Source organism: Mirounga angustirostris, unplaced genomic scaffold, assembly GCF_029215605.1.
Source record: "Mirounga angustirostris isolate CCGP_5_RB_7025 unplaced genomic scaffold, mMirAng1.0.hap1 SCAF_7, whole genome shotgun sequence".
Lineage (NCBI taxonomy): Eukaryota > Metazoa > Chordata > Mammalia > Carnivora > Phocidae > Mirounga > Mirounga angustirostris.
The window spans coordinates 26,581,153-26,599,827 of record NW_026991715.1 but is presented as its reverse complement, the minus strand read 5'-3'; the positions used below and the strand labels follow the sequence as shown (position 1 = coordinate 26,599,827).

The window sequence follows — 18,675 nt, the reverse complement described above, 5'->3', positions numbered from 1 at the left end:
GGCTTTGTTGCTGGAACCGAGAGCCCCTTGCCTGATGCAGCCCACCCCAGGAACCTCCCCTGTGTCTTTGCGAAGTTGCTAAGGTTTGGGGTGGACGTTCTGAAATGTAGAGTCTTTTTGGGCATGTGAATGATGCTGAGCCTTCCAGTGGTCCTGTGGGCTGGTGCGCAGATTCGCCCCTGCTTGAATCTGTGTCCTTCCTGGAGAAGCCCTCATTCCCGTAGCAGACACAGATGCATCCCTGGTGTGTGCCCTGGGCCAGGGACTCTGCTCAGGGAAGAGATGTCAATGTGATGTGCAATGTGATGGGCATAAGTGGAAGGCCACACTTGCCTGGAGAGAGGCAGAGGATGACAGGCGCCTACTGGAGTCTTAGGAATTGAGTCATGTTCGGAGGGGAGAGGAGAGGGTGGGGAGGATGGTCAGGGCAGGAGCGAGAGCACATGCTAAGTAGAGAGACAGAGAGGTGTGAAGTCAGTGGTTCTCCCTGAGGCCCCCCAGGTGTGGAGGAGAGAGGCTGGGGGAGCAGCAGGGCCTGCAGGCCATCAGAGGGCAGATTGTCCCCTCGGCTAAGGAAGCCTTGGCTCAGAGCCCCTCACTGGCATGGGCCCCCCGCCAAGCCTCTGCACTTCATTTTATATTATTTTTCTTAAAGAGGGAGGGCCTCAAAATTGGAAAAACCTTGAAGTTCCATAGAACCTTGGATCTGGTACTGATTCCCTCTAAGTTGGGTGCAACCACCCACCTTGCAGGCGGTTGGGAGAAGCAAGTAAACTAATTCATGTGGAGACCTAGTGCTGCGCATACACTAAGAGCCCAAGACAGCTGGTAGGTGGTCTGGTGGTGTCCATTTTTTTTAATTATTAATGTTTTGAAAGAGTATTAGGTAGATTAAGGAAAAGGTACAAACTTCTCATCCAGAAAGACCTAACTGAAATCCTGGTTCCCCTGCCTTCTAGCTGTGTGGCTTTGGAGGAAGTAACCAAATTCTCTAACCCTCATTTTCATCATCTGTGAAATGGAAGTGACAATGCCCCGCTCAGGGGGTGCCATGAAGGTCAAAGAAGTCAGTGTAGGGGAAGCGCCTGAGGTCCAGTCTGGGTTTTGAACAAAACAGGGCCTGTTCGTTTTTCTTTTCCGGAGACTTTGCTCCCCTTTGGCCAATCAAACAGATGGAGGAGGGATAGAGTGTATGCAGAAGTCTGGTCAGGAAGTGGTTTTGATGGTGAAGGAGGTGGGTGTGGGAAGGATTTGTGATTGAGGACAATGAGCCTGACGGCCAGAAGTTCCAGGAGAGGCAAACAGCAAGGCCATCTCCAAGTTTGGGGCTTGGGGCTGGAATAGGCATGAGGACAATGATGGGCTTCCTGAGTGGCCTGTTGCATCCTGCAGGGCGAACGGTCTGGTTTCTAAAGCATCCTGAGTGTTAGGTCCTGGGTCTGGAATTCAGTGAAAAGGTTTGGCTGGACGCTTAGGCAGACGTGGGAGTGGCCAATGAAGAAATAAATGGAGCTGATTTCAAGGAACGCTATCAGTGGAGGTGAAGAAAGTACAACATTCAAGGGTTGAGCCAAAGGAAAGAGACACACCAATTCCCCTAAGAAACTCAAAAAGGTCAAAGGGAGTCGAGGTCTGTAGGGGTTCTAGAGGCCAGGAGCACAAGCACTCACTGCCCAAGAGGTAGCCTGCCTGCTGCAGAGGTCCTGGAGGGGTGAGGACTCCTAATCCCATCTGGTCTGTCAGGGAGAAGTCACTGGGGGCCTCTGCCAAGCTCTGCTGTTTGCTGGGGGATGGAGAGGCCATTCTTTGGGAGTGGAGGCCATAGCTGGGCAGAGAGGCCTAAGCATTGTCCAAGGGAGTGAATTTGAGGATGGTGGTGAGAAAAGAGGCAGCCTGGGTGAGAGGGGAAGGTAGGCGAGCCTTCTGAGGAGGAGGACACCTGTTGCTGGGCATGAGGGTGGCAGGTGTGGGAGTGGGGAGTGGGGGGGCGAGGGCGGGGTAAGTGCTGGGAAGAGAGGACAGTGGGCACTCAGGGTCCAGCAGATCTTGAGAGCCATCAACCCGTGGTGCATGGCGGCCCTCTCTGACCACACAGGGGCTGTGTAAGAGCAGAGGCCTCAGGCGGAGGAGCAGATCCAGGTGGGGTGTGTGTTTGGGGGGGGGGATGGGGCAGGGGGGAGGGGCTATGGCACTGACGAGGGAGGGGCTTATGCTCAAGAATGCTATCTTTTCCTGAAGCTTTGTTCAACTCCATAGGCAGGGACTCTTAAAATTATTGATCGGAAGAAGCACATATTTAAACTTGCTCAGGGAGAATATGTTGCACCCGAGAAGATTGAGAACATCTACATCCGGAGTGAGCCTGTGGCACAAATCTATGTCCATGGGGACAGTTTAAAGGTGAGTCTCCTGTGCTTCAGCCCTCCCACGCATACTGGGCCTGCTGAAAAATCTAGGGTTATTGGGGAATAATTTCCTCAGTATTTGGTATTCGATCATAGTGGTAAACATTGATTTCCAATGAGACACCGGTATTCTTCTGTATATGAAATCGTGAGAGAAAATTCCTTTTAAAGGAAAAATCTTACTGGCTTATAGTTTGATAAATTGCAACTAGGTGAAAAAGTTGCTTGAAATAGTGGTAATGAACATTCCCACTACTTTTAACTTATGTTCCATCTACTTCCAAGAGGGATATAGGATTTATGCTCTTTAGATTTTGAAATATGCAAATGAACTCTACAGATAAATGGGTACAATATTGCAAATAATGTTACTGATGATAACATAGCTCTCTCTATATATAACTAATATATTGAGCTAATAATATATATATGTATTGAGCTAATGTATTCAGCTAATGTTAACATAGTTAAGATTCAATTATTGGAGAGGATTTATATTTATTCTGCTTTCAACATCATTTAGACTTGAAGTCGGAAAGATCACTGTGAATATATTCTGTGCTATCATTGCATTCATTAAGCAAATATTATTAAAGAAAATGCTTTAAAAACTTAAAACGGAGCTCTTCATGAATGGGGACCATATTAATAAAACAATTTCAAAATGGTCTAGGAAACCTTGAGAAATATATGTGTTTGAGTTCGTAGAATTGTTTGGCTGGCATCTTAAAGGTGTCCTCCTTTAGGATTGGCATGAGAATCAAACGGTACTGATTCTTAATCTCCTTAAGCTTACACTTTATTAATTTTTTTTACAAAGTTAAGGAACTATATCAGAAAATAAACAGTTAAGAATGTGTGCTATATTGGTGGGAATGTTTCGTAACATAAGCATATACTTATTTTTAGAAAAGGATGGGATCAGAATACCAGGAGGTTATTTTTAATGCTGGACCACAAATAACCACTTTAAAAGCTTTTGTCTTGACTGCGTTTTCCTTTGGTTGGGATTGCAGGCCTTTTTGGTGGGTGTTGTCGTGCCTGACCCTGAAGTCATGCCCTCTTGGGCCCAGAAGAGAGGAATTGAAGGGTCATATGAAGAGCTCTGTGCAAATAAGGTCTGTACCTTGGTTGCTGGACCTCCTGATGCTACTGGGTAATGGGAGGGCAGAAACCCAGTAAAGCAGTGGAATTTGAACATGCAGGGACATTTCTAACTTTATTTTATAAGTGGTAGAAATCCTAAACCAGAGGTTCATCTTTTTGTTATTGTTGTTGAAGGAATGCAGATTTCTTCTTAGAAAGTTTGATTAACTATTGAACTGTTGGTGGGAGACGTCACAGAAAGCTCGTCCAGCCCTGCTGTCCTGCAGCTTGCAGTCAAGTCCAGAGAGGGAGGTGGCTGACCCAAGGCCACACAGCTGACACAGCTGGTTAACAGCACTGTCAGGTGTGAGTATAGGCCTTCTGACTTGCTGGCCTTGCTCTTTCCAAACGTGAGGTGGCTTTTGTATATACTGGACTTAGACAGTCATGGAGTTGAGAAAAAAATAACACCTTCCTGCTTAGAGCTTTAGCCACTCAGGCATGTGTAGGGTCCTGTGGAAGAGATCTCTGTGCTCTGGCTCAGCATCACCTCGTCCAGGCACATGGTCCATTTTTCAGCAGCACCCATGGACCTGAGCACTCCCTCTGGGTCCTGGGCTCTTCTGGGGGTGACAGCGTCCCTGGGACTCACCGGGCTGACCAGAGAGCCACTTTAAAAAATGGAGTGGTCCTGGGCGCCTGGGTGGCTCGGTTGGTTAGGCCACTGCCTTCGGCTCAGGTCATGATCCTGGAGTCACTGGATTGAGTCCCGCTCAATAAATAAATAAAATCTTAAAAAAAAAAAAAAGGAGTGGTCCCTTAGCCTGTTCGTGGTCACTCCTTTGTTCATGCCTGGCACTCGCTTGCCTCAGGAGAGGTGGTGAATGTGTGCTGCCTGGGAGTGTCAGCCCCAGGGAGGGGGTGGAGGTGAGGGTGGGGTGGGGGTTGGCCCAACCACCAGTTGTACTTTGCTCAAGACTCACCGTTTCCTCTACCTCCATTTTGAAATGTGTTTTTGCCTTGTCATTTTTCCTCTATGGTCCCATTCAGGAGCTGAAAAAAGCCATTTTGGAAGATATGGTGAGGTTAGGAAAACAGAGTGGACTCCATTCGTTTGAACAGGTAAATATTCCCTTCCCCATACTTGTTACAACCCTTCATGCAGTGCTGAAAATTACACTCACCCAAGGTGACCCTGACCTAGATTCTCCACCCCCCCGCATGCTCTGGCCGTCGGCCGGGCTGTGTGCTAACAGACCCCTGCAGGCTTCCAAGCCGACTCTGCAGCAGCCTGCGTTCTGCGCTAAATAGGTCGTACGTCGAGTGAGACCATGCTTGTTGTCCTTGAAATCACAGACGTTCATAAATTTGAAATATTACCCTAGCTGTCATAGGCAGAGCGTGTGTGCGCATGGTTGGCCTGTCTCCAGGCTGCCTACAGTACTCAAGACCACAGTCCTCTCTTATTTTTATTTTTATGGGGACTGTCTTCTTGGCTACAGCAGGCGAGCTGACTTGCTAGGACATCGGAAAGATCGTGCTCCTCGGGGTCAGTGATCTGTCAGCCCAGAGTGTCTACCACAAAGAGGAGGAAACACAGAATGTGTTGGGAGGTGACACAGCAAGCGGTCCTCTCAGACTCTTATCTTTGCAAGTTCTTACTGTAACTGAGTTCAGAAGCACCCTTGGTCCTACTTACCTACGTCCTTTATATGTCCTCTTCGGTCAAAAATTCAAAAAGAAAAATTCTTCAAGTAGAGACATAGAAATGCTCCGATTTTTAAAGATTTTTCCAGCGTGTCTTTAACATAATCATTTTTAATGAAATTGTGTTTCTCCACTAGCGTTCCCAAATATAGTGTTAGTGTTAGGGATCTGCAGGGTTTTTAAGAATTTTAAATTTTGTGTGTTCATTTTGATGACGTGAAAACATTTTAAAACCAGTTTCAAATGTAAAGCTCTTACAGCAAGTATTTGCGATTGAGAAACCACTTCCACAGAGTCAGACTTTAATTTCTTAAGTTTCAAACTGATGAAATCTAAACATAGTTTCAGAATTGTTTTCTTTTGAAATAGATCTTTCTATTAATCTAGTTTGAGAAACACTACTTTACCCTCATCTGTCAGCATCTACAGCAAAAAAAGGCTTGGATGAATAAAATTTTCATTTAAAAAAATTATAAAATCAGAGGCCTTCAGGCAAGTTATATTTATCTTTCTGAATGAAAGTTCATTTCTGGCATCATTATTTAAATTTCTTTTAGGACTGACTTCATTGTCCTTCCATTAAGAGGAGCTGTGTGAGTGGATCATATGAGGATGTAGAGCAGGGACCACAAATGGGTGGTCCGAGACCCATTTGTTCTGGGCCTGTGTGTTCCTCTGAATGGGGAACTAGGGGCTCTGGGTGCTTTGCTTAAGCAGGTTAGTTCCTGCCACTAGCTTGTGATTCCTGAGGCTGGCACTCCCCCTGCTGGGGTCGGGATGCATTGACCTGCCCCAGGACACGGAGAATCTTAGCATTTAGATGCGACGCAAAAAGATTACGCTGAAAAGCGGACCTTTGGTAAAGTTTCAGGTGTTAACCATTGCTCAAATTAGACCTTTACTGAGAGGAGAGGTAGTCTTGTCTTCCCATGCCCCTTAAGCAGTTTCTGCTCTAATAATCGGCCCTCATCGTGGTAACCTCAAATACAGGGAAGTCATGCAGGCATCCCAAAGGCCTGAGTTTTTATTGCCAAGCGTGTCACCTCTTCATTTTCTCTGTTCTCATTTTCCTCTTTGTTGGTCTGTGCATCCTCCACCACAAGCAGTGTGTGCCCTCAGCTGAGCACAGGAGAGCAAAAACCAGGCCTCATGCCTGAGGAGGGTGTGTTCCCACTCGTGTTCCGAAGATCAATATAAATTATTTAAGTTAATCCACAGTCCATTGTCAGCTTGCCCTTTTCCCTTTTCCTCAAAAATGAGTCATCAGTTAAGGCTTAACACTAATTATTTTGAAAACCACGCAAACACAAATAGATATCCAAGCCTAAGGTTTAAATCATTCACCAAAAGCTTTAGGAGTTCAGGCTCACTGGGCAGGGTTGATCTGAATTAACATTTGAACTAGATAAAAAAATTAATGTGATTTAATTTCCAGAAACAATTTCCTAGAACAAGGCCAATCATTATTAATTTATGGAGATTTTTGGAAGATATATTTTAATGAATAGATAGGAAGCATTTAAAATAACTCTATCAATAATTAAAATGTGTAGGTACCTGGGAAGTTTTTGAGCATACTTAGTTAGCCATGATTTACCCATTTTCTTGGCATTTATATGTCTTATTAGTTTGTATAGACAATACCAAGTGACCTTTGACACTTGATAGATTTTTAAAATTCTGACGTGAATCTCTCACTAAAATATGTTATTGTGTTCCCTGTCATGGAAATGAATACTTACCTAACCAACTGGCCTTTAAATCAGACGTGGAAAAAAAAAAAAAAGAAATGAATTGAGCATTTGTCTAATTACAGTGGGTTTTGTTTTTACTTTATCTCTTCAGTCCTAAATTATTCACTCTGTGTTTATTATCTCTCAGCAATATTATGTGTTTCATTCAGTAATACCATTGAAAACTTAGAATACCATGTTTCTTCAGAATTATGAAAAGTTTTATGCTTTAATGAGTTGGCATAAATTGAAATTTTTTAGGTATTTTAATCCAATACAATATTTAAATGTTACAGTATTTCTAAACTAAAAAAAAAAAACAAAACCCTATGGAATCACTATTCAGTGGCAAGAGTGTAGTTTCAGAAAGGAAGCTAACATTTAGCATTTCCTTACTTAACAAAAATTTTGCTTATTGGGGCACCTGGGTGGCTCAGTCAGTTGAGAGGCCCAGGTTATGATCTCAGGGTCCTGGGATCAAGCCCCGCGCTCAGCAGGAGTCTGGTTGGGGATTCTCTCCCCCTTCCTCTTCCTTTATAAGAAGGAACCCCCGCGTCCCGCTCATGGGTGTGCGCATGCCTGCACACACTCTCTCAAATGAAGGGATAAATCTTAAAAAAAATTTTTTTGCTTATCACAAATTGGAAAGCGAGTCTCACGTTGTGTTAGGCCTAAAGGGAGAATAAAGATTTTCATTCCTTTTTTTTTTTTCCACCCCACAAATCAACAGTTTGGTTTTATTAGAAAATATGAAATTATCGAAAATGAAAATTGGTTTTAACATTGGTTTACTTCTAAAAAAAAAAAAAAAAAACCTCTAAGTTTGGGACCCATAGTTAAGGTCAGTATTAGTTAAAGAACTGGTTTGACCCATTTTTTTTTCCCCCACTTACTGACTGGACTTTTAGTGACTCAGGCGGTTTATATAGGTATTTTCATGGAAGAATTCAAACAGACCCAGAGCTGTAGGTCAGACTGATGAGCTGGGCACCATATACCTTGGCTTCCTGCAAGGCTGTATTTAGTGCCACTCCCTCTCCTCAAGCAGAGACTATTTGGTGGTGAGCCACAGTGAACTGCAGATGCCCCCGTCAGCCTTTAGGCTCACTGTGAAATCTACCTGTTGGTTCAGTCCTTTGTTCCTAAGATCATAACGTTTTCTTCTGTAGTCTGTTGAGCGTCTAAATAGCGTTCCATAGCTCTCCCTATGAAATTCATCTTCCCTGTACTTTATTGTTTGTAACAATAAAGTGCCACCCCTAGATTTTCAAAGGTGCTCACCCCAAGCCTCTGTACTGAACACACACTCTCGTCCCAGTTACACTTTGTGCCCCACAGGCTGGGAGGAGCTCAGATGAGCTGAAACCCAGGCAGCAGATACGATATCATGGCATTTGCTTCTCCTTTTACAATTATATTACTAATTGCATTTACAGAAGAAGGTTGGCGAGGTCATTTGCCCTTACCAAAAGTCTTTATGTGGTACCATTTCTATCAGAAGAGAGCTTTAGGAAAAAAAAAAAGTTAGGGAAATTAGCACTGTCAATTTTCAGCTTTTCATTTTATGACCGTAAACGTGAGTTACTAAGTTAATTCACAGTATCTAAGATTAAGTTTGATTCAGATTGTGTTCATGTTTTCTTTAAGCTAATTAGTTTTGTTGTCAAGTGGTGATTTCCAAACTTCTTTAAGCAGCAGAGCTTAGATGGCATCTTATCTGAAAAGTCGAGCTTGCACCCAACATCGGAGTGGTGCTGCGCTGGTGGGGTTGGGGCTGGAACCAGAGCCTCTCTCCCCCCAACCCCCCAACGCAACCATGTCACTTCATCCCTCCTCCACCCCACCTCCACACACCTCTGCTTCTCCACAACCTCATCCCTTCCCCCCCTATCTACACGTGCCTCCACCACCCCAGCACCCCCAGCAGTGACCCCTGCAGAACCCCTACTTCTCAGTGTGCTGTGTCTGAAAATGTCTCCCTTGGGACCTGTTTCCAGTGACTTTTGGGTCCCCTAGAATAGTTTATGTTTAATAAAAACAAATTAAGAAAAAAAAGCATATTCTAGAGGGTACAAAAAAATGGCAGCCCTATTCCTTACCATAGCCTTGCTTATTTGAATATCAAGAACACTGAAGGAGTTTTCAAGCAAAACATTTTTTACAAGAAACTTAAGTAATTTTGAAAATTTGACAATACCCCTTTTTAGCCAAGAACCTCAGATTTCCATCAATGTATATCAGATATCCAAGTAGAAATCCTTTGTGTGTGAAGTAAAGTTGAGGCAGCTAACTATAATGCGAGCTCTAGTTTTAGCCTAATGTTCCCTCCTCACCTCTCCTCCACACACTCGAATCCTTAAAATGTTGTCCTTTTTATAGCGAAAGTGAACCCTTCATTTGAACAAATGTCTAAGAGACAAAGTGAATCTGATTTATTAATGCTGTGCTCATTTGAAAACTTTCACATTTTTAAATTACAAGCATGGGTTTAAAAATGCCAGGATTCGTTAGAATTTTTCTTTATGGATTTTTAGGAAGTTGGAAGTAGAGCTGTTTTAGGAGTCTTCTTTGTATAATGAGTTTTCGATCTGAATAATGAAGAGTTTTCAGAGCAAAGAGTTCTTTGCTGTCTCAAAAAGCCCACCTCACAGGACACAAGACTGTTAACATCAGAGGTTTTGAAAACAATCACTGACGTACTGAACATTTTGCAACTATTTGCAAACACGGATTTTTTCCCCATTTTTTCTTATTGTGGTAATATACACATAACATAAAATTTATCATCTTAACCATTTTTAAGTGCACAGTCTAGTAGTATTAGATGTATTTGTAATGTTGTGCAGTCATCACCACCATCCATCCCATAACTCTTCTCATCTTGTAAACGTGAAACTCTGTCCCCATTAAACAATAACTCCCAACCACCCCCCCAACCCCAGCCTCTGGCAACCGCCATTTTACTCTCTGTCTCTGTGACTTTGATTACTCTAAGTGCTTCATATCAGTGTAATCATACCGTATTTATCTTTTTGTGACTGGCTTATTTCATTTAGCCTAATGTTCTCAAGTTTCATCCATGTTATAGCACATGTCAGAACTTCCTTCCCTTTTAGAACGAGTAATATTCCACATTTTGCTTATCCATCTGTCAGTGGACATTTGGATTGCTTCCATGTCTTGGCTGCTATGAACAATGCTGCTATGAACATGGATGTACAAGTGTCTTTTCCAGATCTTGCTTTCAGTTCTTTTGGGTATATACCCAGAAGTGCAATTGCTGGGTCATATGGTAGTTCTATTTTTAATTCTTTGAGGAACTGCCACACTGTTTTCCACAGTGACTGCATCATTTTACGTTCCCATCAACAGTGCCCAAGGGTTCAAATTCCTCCACATCCTCACCAATGCTTGTTATTTTCTTTTTTTCTTTTTTGGATAATAGCCATCCTAATGGGTGTGAGGGGGTACATAAATTGATTTTTGAAATAAATCATTTCCTGATTGTGTCCATTGATTTTATGAACGGTTCTTATATGACAGTAGCATCTGACAAAGTGACCTCTCATTCTTGTCCTCCTGGCTCTTGTAACCCACACTCCAGTTCCTTTCTACTCGCCAAGTCGCTCCTCTGTCTCAAGCCCAGGCTGCTGCTCTGTCCTGCATACTGATACCAATATATCCAGTATTAACCACTTGGTTGTCTCGGAAGCATTTCAGACTTTAACACAAATACTTGATCTTCCCTCCTCCGAAGAATCTTCTCACTCCTCCAGTTTTTCTGTTCAAGCAGAAACCTAGAGCTCTTCTTATTATCTCTCTCTCTCTACCACTTACACAAGCAAATTGTAAGTCCTATCCTTTCTATCCCCCAAATCAATTTCTATCTCCAGAGCCAAGTTTTATAGCCCAAGTCACCCTCAGTCTTGTCTCTTGGCTGGTCTTGCAGTTTCCACTTTAACCTCACTTCAGTCCATCCTTAGCACAGTAGTTTTTCCGAAGAGCCATTCTGTCTCTCACTGCTTAAAAGCTGTTCAAAGAATCATGTCCAAACTCCCTGCTTTGGCATATTAATCCTTTATAACTTGGCCCCGGTGTGTCTCTCCAGTCCCATCGCTTTCTTCTCCATCTGTGCCATATGCTCAGCCTACACATGGAATGTCTCAAATGTGCTTTGGCACATGGTACTTCTACCTAGAGCACCCTCCTCTCCTTGGGCCATTTAGGAGCCACTCCTCCTTCCCCTTGCTGTCTTCACTGGGCTACAGCTGACTCATCCTTCAGAGTCAACTCAGGCATCTCTTTTCAATGAACCCTCCCCAAGCCTGGGGTGGGTGCTGTCAGAAATGCATTCAGCTCTAACAGAAAAGCCGCAGTGTCTTAAACACTTGGGTGTGTTTTTGTGTTTTTTCTCACATAAGGATAGGCAGTCCAAGGAAGATACAGGTCCTCAAAGGCCTAGTCTCTACCTGTCTTTCCACTCTCCATTCTTAGTATGTTGGCTTATCACAAGTTGGCCACTACAACTTTGGACATTGTCCATAATCAAGGAAGGAAAAAAGGAGAGTGGGTGGAGATAGATATGTCTGAACCTTTTATTATGAAGGCAAAAACTTTCCCTTCTCACTAGCCAAAAATAGATCTCATGACTGTCCCCTAGCTGCAGGGGTGGCTGGGAAATCAGGCAAGATGATTGTCATGGTTGGCATGGAACATTTTGGCCCCAAACCGAATCCCAGCAGGGAAAAAGTCAGGAGTGGGTATTGGCAAAGCAACGGATTCTGCCTGAGAAAGGTGACCTTCTCTGTGCTTGTCCCTATAGTAGCAATATCATATTGTCACTACAAGGTCATATAGCAGCATCTGTCATTAGATTATAAATCCAGGTGGGCAGGGACTGTGTCTTGTTATTCTTTGTATCCCTAATGCCTGACACATACCTAATACAAAGGAGTTGCTCAATAAATATCAATTACACAGAACAACAGATGAATGGATATGTGTATTTAACATGTATATTTTGAATTAATTTTCTAAACGTCCATGACAGTTGACCATTGAACAACACAAGTTTGAAATGGAGGAGTCCACTTAGACATGACTTTTTTTTTCTTCCAATAAATATAGTATAGTACTGTAAATGTATTTTCTCTTCCTTATGATGTTCTTTTTTTCTTTATGATTTTCTTTCTAACATTTTCTTTTCTCTAGCTTACTTTATTGTAAGAATACGGTATATAATATGTATAACATGCAAAATATGTGTTGATTATCAACTATTTATGTTATTGGTAAAGCTTCCAGTTAATAGCAGGCTATTAGTAGTTAAGTTCAGGGAGAGTCAAAAGTTACACACGAATTTTTTTTTTAAAGATTTTATTTATTTATTTGACAGAGAGAGACACAGCGAGAGAGGGGACACAAGCAGGGGGAGTGGGAGAGGGGCAGGCTTCCCGCAGAGCGGGGAGCCCAATGCAGGGCTCGATCCCAGCACCCTGGGAACATGACCTGAGCCGAAGGCAGACGCTTAACGACTGAGCCACCCAGGCACCCCTACACACAAATTTTCAATTGCTCCCCTAACCCCGTTGTTGTTCAAGGGTCAACTGTACATACCTAGGGAGTAGTTAGGATTTGGTGCACTTCTTACTGGTGCTACCCGGGCTTTTCTGCCAGAAGATTCTGAGAAAGGGTTTGTTGTTTCAGTTTCAAAATTGCATTTTGGACTTTGAATAATATGCATGTAAGGACAAATGACACGAATGTTTAGCAAATGGTATTTGTAGTCACATTGTGTCTCTGTGCCTCAGGTCCATGAGAGTTTTATTTTTCAGAAGTGTAATAAAAAATTGTTATTAAAAAGTCTCTTGCAGCAATTCATAACCCTGTTGGCTATTTAATGATTTGGGTCTATTATCTCAATAAAATCATTTAATTTAGACCCAGCTGTCAGTCAGGACACAATCTCTCGGAAGCAGTATCACTGAAAGATTAAACTCAAACCCAGGTCATGAACTTCTCATGGGATCGTCAGTGACCCTTTCAGATGGAGCCCCACGTGGGAGGAATCTGCCCAGGCCCTCCTAGTTAATTCAGCTACCTCTGGTTCTCATTTCCGCATTTTGTAGAGGTACTTTGCATGAGGGGGCCTAGGATCTGCCTCATAGAAACAGGAAGTGTGCAACCGTACTCCTGATCCCGCCATGCCTCCTCCCAGTAGATGTGATAGAAGCCACGGTAGGACTTTTTTTTTTTTTTTAATGTAGACTTATCACGTCCCCCCAAGACTTTATATTCCTCCTATGAATTGCAACACCATCCATGTGTCCATTCCAAATCAGAAACCGGGAGTCCTGGAGGCTGCCTCCCTCTTTACTACTGAATGGTTCTTAGAACTGCTTACTTGTATCTGTCTCTGCCACTGCTCTAAGTGTAGGTAGGTCCTTATCTCGTCTCCCATGGATTGGCCAGATCCTTCCGATTGGTTTCCCTGTTTCTTATCTTAATGTTCTCAAAAAAAGTTTTCACATTTCTCTTGGACAGATCTTTCTAAAATGTGTATTCAGCCATGTCACTGTCCTGAATAAGAACTTTCACAGCCTTCCTACTGACCTCAGCCTGAAGTTGGAGCTCCTCTATCAATGGTCACATCGACCACTTTGGCTCCATCCCTTACCCCATTTCCCTCCTACTTCATGTAACTACAACCAGATTCCCCTTGGATTTCCTTTCTCACTCCCATAGCTTTGTTCTTGGGGTTGCCTCTGCCTAGAATGCCCTCCACCACCCACCTCTCCTCCTTTGCTGGTTAACTCTCACTTGTTCTTTAACACTCACCTAATTTGGGAAGGCTTCCCCCTCCCGCTCCTCCTTCTCCCCTACCATACTGCATTCGTCACCTGTCACTCTGTGCGAACCACACTGGCTGACAATCGCTCTATGTCTGCTCTGCTGGATGCCAGTGGGCACCCACTGTGGGCAAGGGCACTCATGATTCTTCTCTGTGTCCTCAGTGCCTGGCACAGAATAAGCAGCCAGTTCATTTCTGTTGATTGGCTAAATGAAGAAATAGGAAGGGGAAAAGGTGGCTTGCAGACATGTTAAATAGGCTGAAATGTTTATTAATATAAATCTGACTTTTAAATGAGCATAGTGTTTCTGTATCAATATGTCTATTCTTATATGCCTGTTTACTTTTATCATGTGTGCTGTAAATGCTATGTTATATTCCTGATAAAGACGTATTCTGCATTTGGTTTTTAGGTTAAAGCCATTCACATCCACTCTGACATGTTCTCAGTTCAGAATGGCTTGCTGACACCAACACTAAAGGCTAAGAGACCTGAGCTGAGAGAGTACTTCAAAAAACAAATAGAAGAGCTTTACTCAATCTCCATGTGAAGTTCAAGGAAAGTTCTTCTCAGTATAATGGACTGTGTAGCAATACTATAGTTACTCTTGAAAGTAATGAATCAGAATGATGCAGCCGAAAATGAATAAGCACGTGACCTTATGATTGAGCCTTTTCCTGTCCCAAGAGGTCTTTAACAATATTTTCTCTATCATCACTGAGTACACTTTATTTTTATTAAAATGATATTGTAACAAGCTGCTAAAAATATCACAGATGGCAATGTAAAAATCAAGACTTTTCTCAAGGACTGTGTACCACTAAAAGTAATATATTCTCAATGTTCACAGAACTCCTATTAAACATAAAGGAAAAATATAACTGATATACTGTACTTAATTATTTGTGGAATAGTAACCAGATACAGCAAATATCTAGGCAATGTGGACTACCTCATTCAATAACTGATTGTCAAAATTACAGTTAAATCAGACTTAAAAATTAAAACTATGTGTACAGAATCATGCTAAAACAAGACATAATGCACATTCTACATAAGTTCAGAGTCTTTATACATGACAATTTTTACTGATGTGAACAAGTTTTCCCACTCATTTTTACTTTTATTCATGAAAAATGCAAGTTCAGATATTCTTGAAACAAGTGTTATATTTATATAACATTTTACAAAGATCTCTCAATACATTTTCTCATTTATTAAACTCATTAAAATATTCAGGAACTATCTAGAAAAAAATGTATAGCGACTTCAAGGATAATATGTGTATATCCATGGACTTCTTACACATGTATTTTAAAAGATGTCTGTGATGAATGGACCTTTGGGGGAGACTTGGGAAAAGAAACCCAGAATTATTTCTCAGGATAGGCAGCGATTAATGTACCTATGTTCCTTGCTGGGTTCTTCAGGCCTTCCATTCTCAATATGTCCATGCCAGGCCTGGGAAACCCAATATGGCTATAATCCTGAATAAGGGGAGGAGGGAATGTTATTTCCAAAGAAAATAGGTTTTCTACAACTTAATTTTGAAGAACCTCTTCAAAATACCCCTAGAAGACTTTTTAAGTCCATCATAGATAAATATCTCATAGGGCATAATTCCATTCATAAAATCTTTACATGCTTCTAAGCTTACCCATGGAAACCTCCTTTCTTGCATTATGTGTTTAGATACTTCTTGCACCTGAGTGCCGACAATCACATATAATTAAAGCCCAGCATGGACAGCAGTTAAGTTCCAAGCTACAGACTGTGCATCTGCAGAAGGAACCGTCCCTAGGCAAGTGTCATCTTCTGTAGAGACAGGACTCTGCAAGCAGACATGGGGGTAGTGCTCATAGTCCCGAAGTTCCTCTCTGCTGGAGCAACTCCAAGCTGTAAATAAATGCTATTGGTTTAAAAAAAAAAATGCATTATCACACAGGCCTACTGGATGAATCTGCATCAGTGATTATACACTTATATTTCAGTCTTGGCAAAAGTGGATCACACCTTCATTTGATGCATTTATCCAATTTTTACATATTCCTTTGGTATATTCTTTCTGCAGACCCTCTACTTATAAATCTGACTTTTAGTATATGTGCTAGTTCAGTGCATATTAACTTTTAAAGGCAGTTCTGAAAAAACAAATTCTAAATATGTCCAAGGCCACATCTATATAGCATTAATTTTTTATATTTAATATGTTTGACTAATTAAAAGAGAAAATCATTACCTGAATTAGATATTCATACTATTTTAAATAAGGCAAGTAGTAGCTTCACATCTGAAGAAAATGAAGCCACTTCCCATTGTCTTTCCACTCAACCAAAATTTCATAGTTGACTTTTGTTTCCAAAAGGATTTTGGACAATGTAACATAAGCAAATAATTTAAAACTTATATTGATTCTATTTATACCTCACTGTAGTTAGATATGATTGATCATGGACAGCTTAAGCGTTTCTTCTTTTTCTCACTTTAAAGATCTTCATGTGTCTTCTGGCCTTCCTGATCTGTGTGAAAAGCATCACACTTGGGCCAATAAATAGGTTACAGCAGGTGTGCTGAGAAAAGTAAACAGTTGGCGCTAAATATACTGTAGGTACATTTATCTATTCCTCTGTTTAAGTCTGCTGAATTTCTTAATAAAGGAGAAATAAAACAATATGCGTTAATAGAAAAATCTCTCTTGCTTCAGATCTCCCAACTTCATTTTGGGGGAAAAATTTTGTATTTCTCTAATGAATATAGAAAAAGGCTATGTACTTAGGGCGTTCACATTTATAGTGGACATCAGATCTGATGTAAATCTAGAGGTATAACAGAGATCAATTACAGAAAACATGTTCCAAAATGTTTGGCCTTTTATCTGTTTTTCATTCAAATGTAAATTAGTAATGTAATTAGTAATATAAATTAGTAATTTTCACATTTTGCAAACTAATCCTGTGTATATTTTAAAATAAGATATACACCATTTTTTTTTCCTTTTGCCATGAAAGATATCTTTATATTGTATTGTAATTCCCCTCCAGGAGAGAGAGAAACTGAGGTGTGGCGTGGAGGCCTAGTTCCACATTTAGGAACTCACAAACTCACAAGTCCAGGAAATAAACATACATGTTTCCCTCATATGTGCAAGTCAACCTTTCATTCTAAGTAAAACTGCTAGCATGAGGAAAAATAGGACTTTCCACTGCAATTTTTATAGTCAGGTAATGTTTCAGCAGCTTGAAGGTAGCGCTTAATTTGGTTGTATTACCCATCAACGAACTGCTCATCTTTTATTTTTTCTGCAGTAAAGAAAATGAATTATTCTTTATTTTCCAAATGTATAAAGCACAAAGGTGATATAGTTATTTCGAATACAAAATACTATGAAATGAATGTAAACAATGGAAAAATGTATTTTTTGCATGAAAACAGACTACTTAACGAACTTGCTTCATATCTCAGGAAAAAAAGAATGAATAATCATATATAAAATTGATAAATTATATGTTGAATTAAGTTGCTATATTTTCTTGCCTGTTTTTATTTTAAGGAAGCATAAACATGAAAAGGAAAACAATCCTGATAGTCTGAATTTTTTCTCAAGTATGCACACAGTCCTTTCTGTGATTCTACAATTAACTGCAGTGAGAATGGGATTAGCATTTAAGCGAGGACAAAGCCCTAAAGGAGGAACTCTTGACTTAGAACAATGAATGGTCCTAACCCAGAGGCAATAGATAAATACCTGGAATACAAGCATTTCTAAACCTTGTCCCAAACTGAAAAGGTTTTATTGAGGTGACAGTGGCTTTTAGACATTCACTTGATTGATTAATTTTCCTTGTTAAGTCATCGCAACAATTGCATGGGGCAGAGGGAAATGGATATTTTTTGAAGAACTGCTTATTCTCCTTTCAATTTTTAAAAATTGAGGAGATTAAAAATTACCTTTTAAATATGCATAAAAGTATCTTAACTGTAATTATATTTTTAGTTGCTTTGTTACAATAGCATGCCTATGAAATATAAAATGCATTTATGAAAACTTTTGTAAAAAAATAAAGATTTTTCATTTCTCAAAGTTGCTTATAATTACTATTTTATATATTTATATAGCATAATCCCCTGATGTTAGCATATTAATAGTCATTGATAATCATAAACATTATATCAAGCTTTGTCACACTAGTCAGCATACTCTGCATTCTCTTTAAGGATCCTCAAACTCCAGAGATTTACAGTCCCCACCCAGAGACTCTCCTTTGCTCTGCATACTTCCTTTTACCAAATGTGTCCTGAATTTAAGTCATTTTTATACTTTTAAAAGAACAAATAACTGTATTCAAATTTTCCATTGTGATGCCCCTTAAACAGTACTTCTATAATGTCTTTTACCCACATACAAGCTAATGGTTACACTTTCTTAAAATGGTATATTCTGCCATTACTCAGTTACGCAGACTGCCTTCTCTATAGATTTGCTATTGTCCACCCCTCTGTTCTCACAGCTGTTAGTACAGTTGGGGCCATTCTCATCTCTTGTCTGGAATATTACCATTCTTTCTTAATTAGTCTTCCTGTTTCCACCCCAGCTTCCTTAAATTTCACCATCCACATTTCAGTCAGTGTGATCTTTCTAAATTGAAAATCTGGTCATGCCACTCTCCTGATTAATATTCCTTCGAAGACTTCCCACAGTTTCCAGGATAAAGTTCTGACTCCCTGGTTCAGCACACAAGGCCTAGCATCTCTTCTCTTGCCCTTCCCCCTTGGAGCCTTGGCTCCAGTCATACCAACGACTTTATGTAGTGTCCTAAAAGCATCATGCTCTTCTGTGCCTCCATGTGCACATATGGTCCCCTTTTCATAGAATGCCATAACCTTTAATCCCCC

The 18,675-nt window shown here is 41.0% G+C and overlaps 1 protein-coding gene across 7 annotated transcripts in view; it reads left to right on the top strand.

Moving 5' to 3' along the window:
* ACSL6 (acyl-CoA synthetase long chain family member 6) overlaps window positions 1-18,675 on the top strand; it is a 66,581-nt gene that overhangs the window by 43,804 nt on the left and 4,102 nt on the right. For 4 of the 7 annotated variants that reach the window (XM_045892200.3, XM_045892166.3, XM_045892190.3 and 1 more), the window contains exons 18-21: window positions 2,257-2,400; window positions 3,422-3,523; window positions 4,542-4,613; window positions 14,195-17,303. In XM_045892200.3, the coding sequence (XP_045748156.1) occupies window positions 2,257-2,400; window positions 3,422-3,523; window positions 4,542-4,613; window positions 14,195-14,332 (456 nt within the window). In that variant the 3' untranslated portion in view covers window positions 14,333-17,303. Of the gene's footprint in view, window positions 1-2,256; window positions 2,401-3,421; window positions 3,524-4,541; window positions 4,614-14,194; window positions 17,304-18,675 lie in introns of those variants that run through there. The other 3 variants (XR_008507331.2, XR_006793612.3, XR_006793613.3) reach the window with 1 other exon arrangement.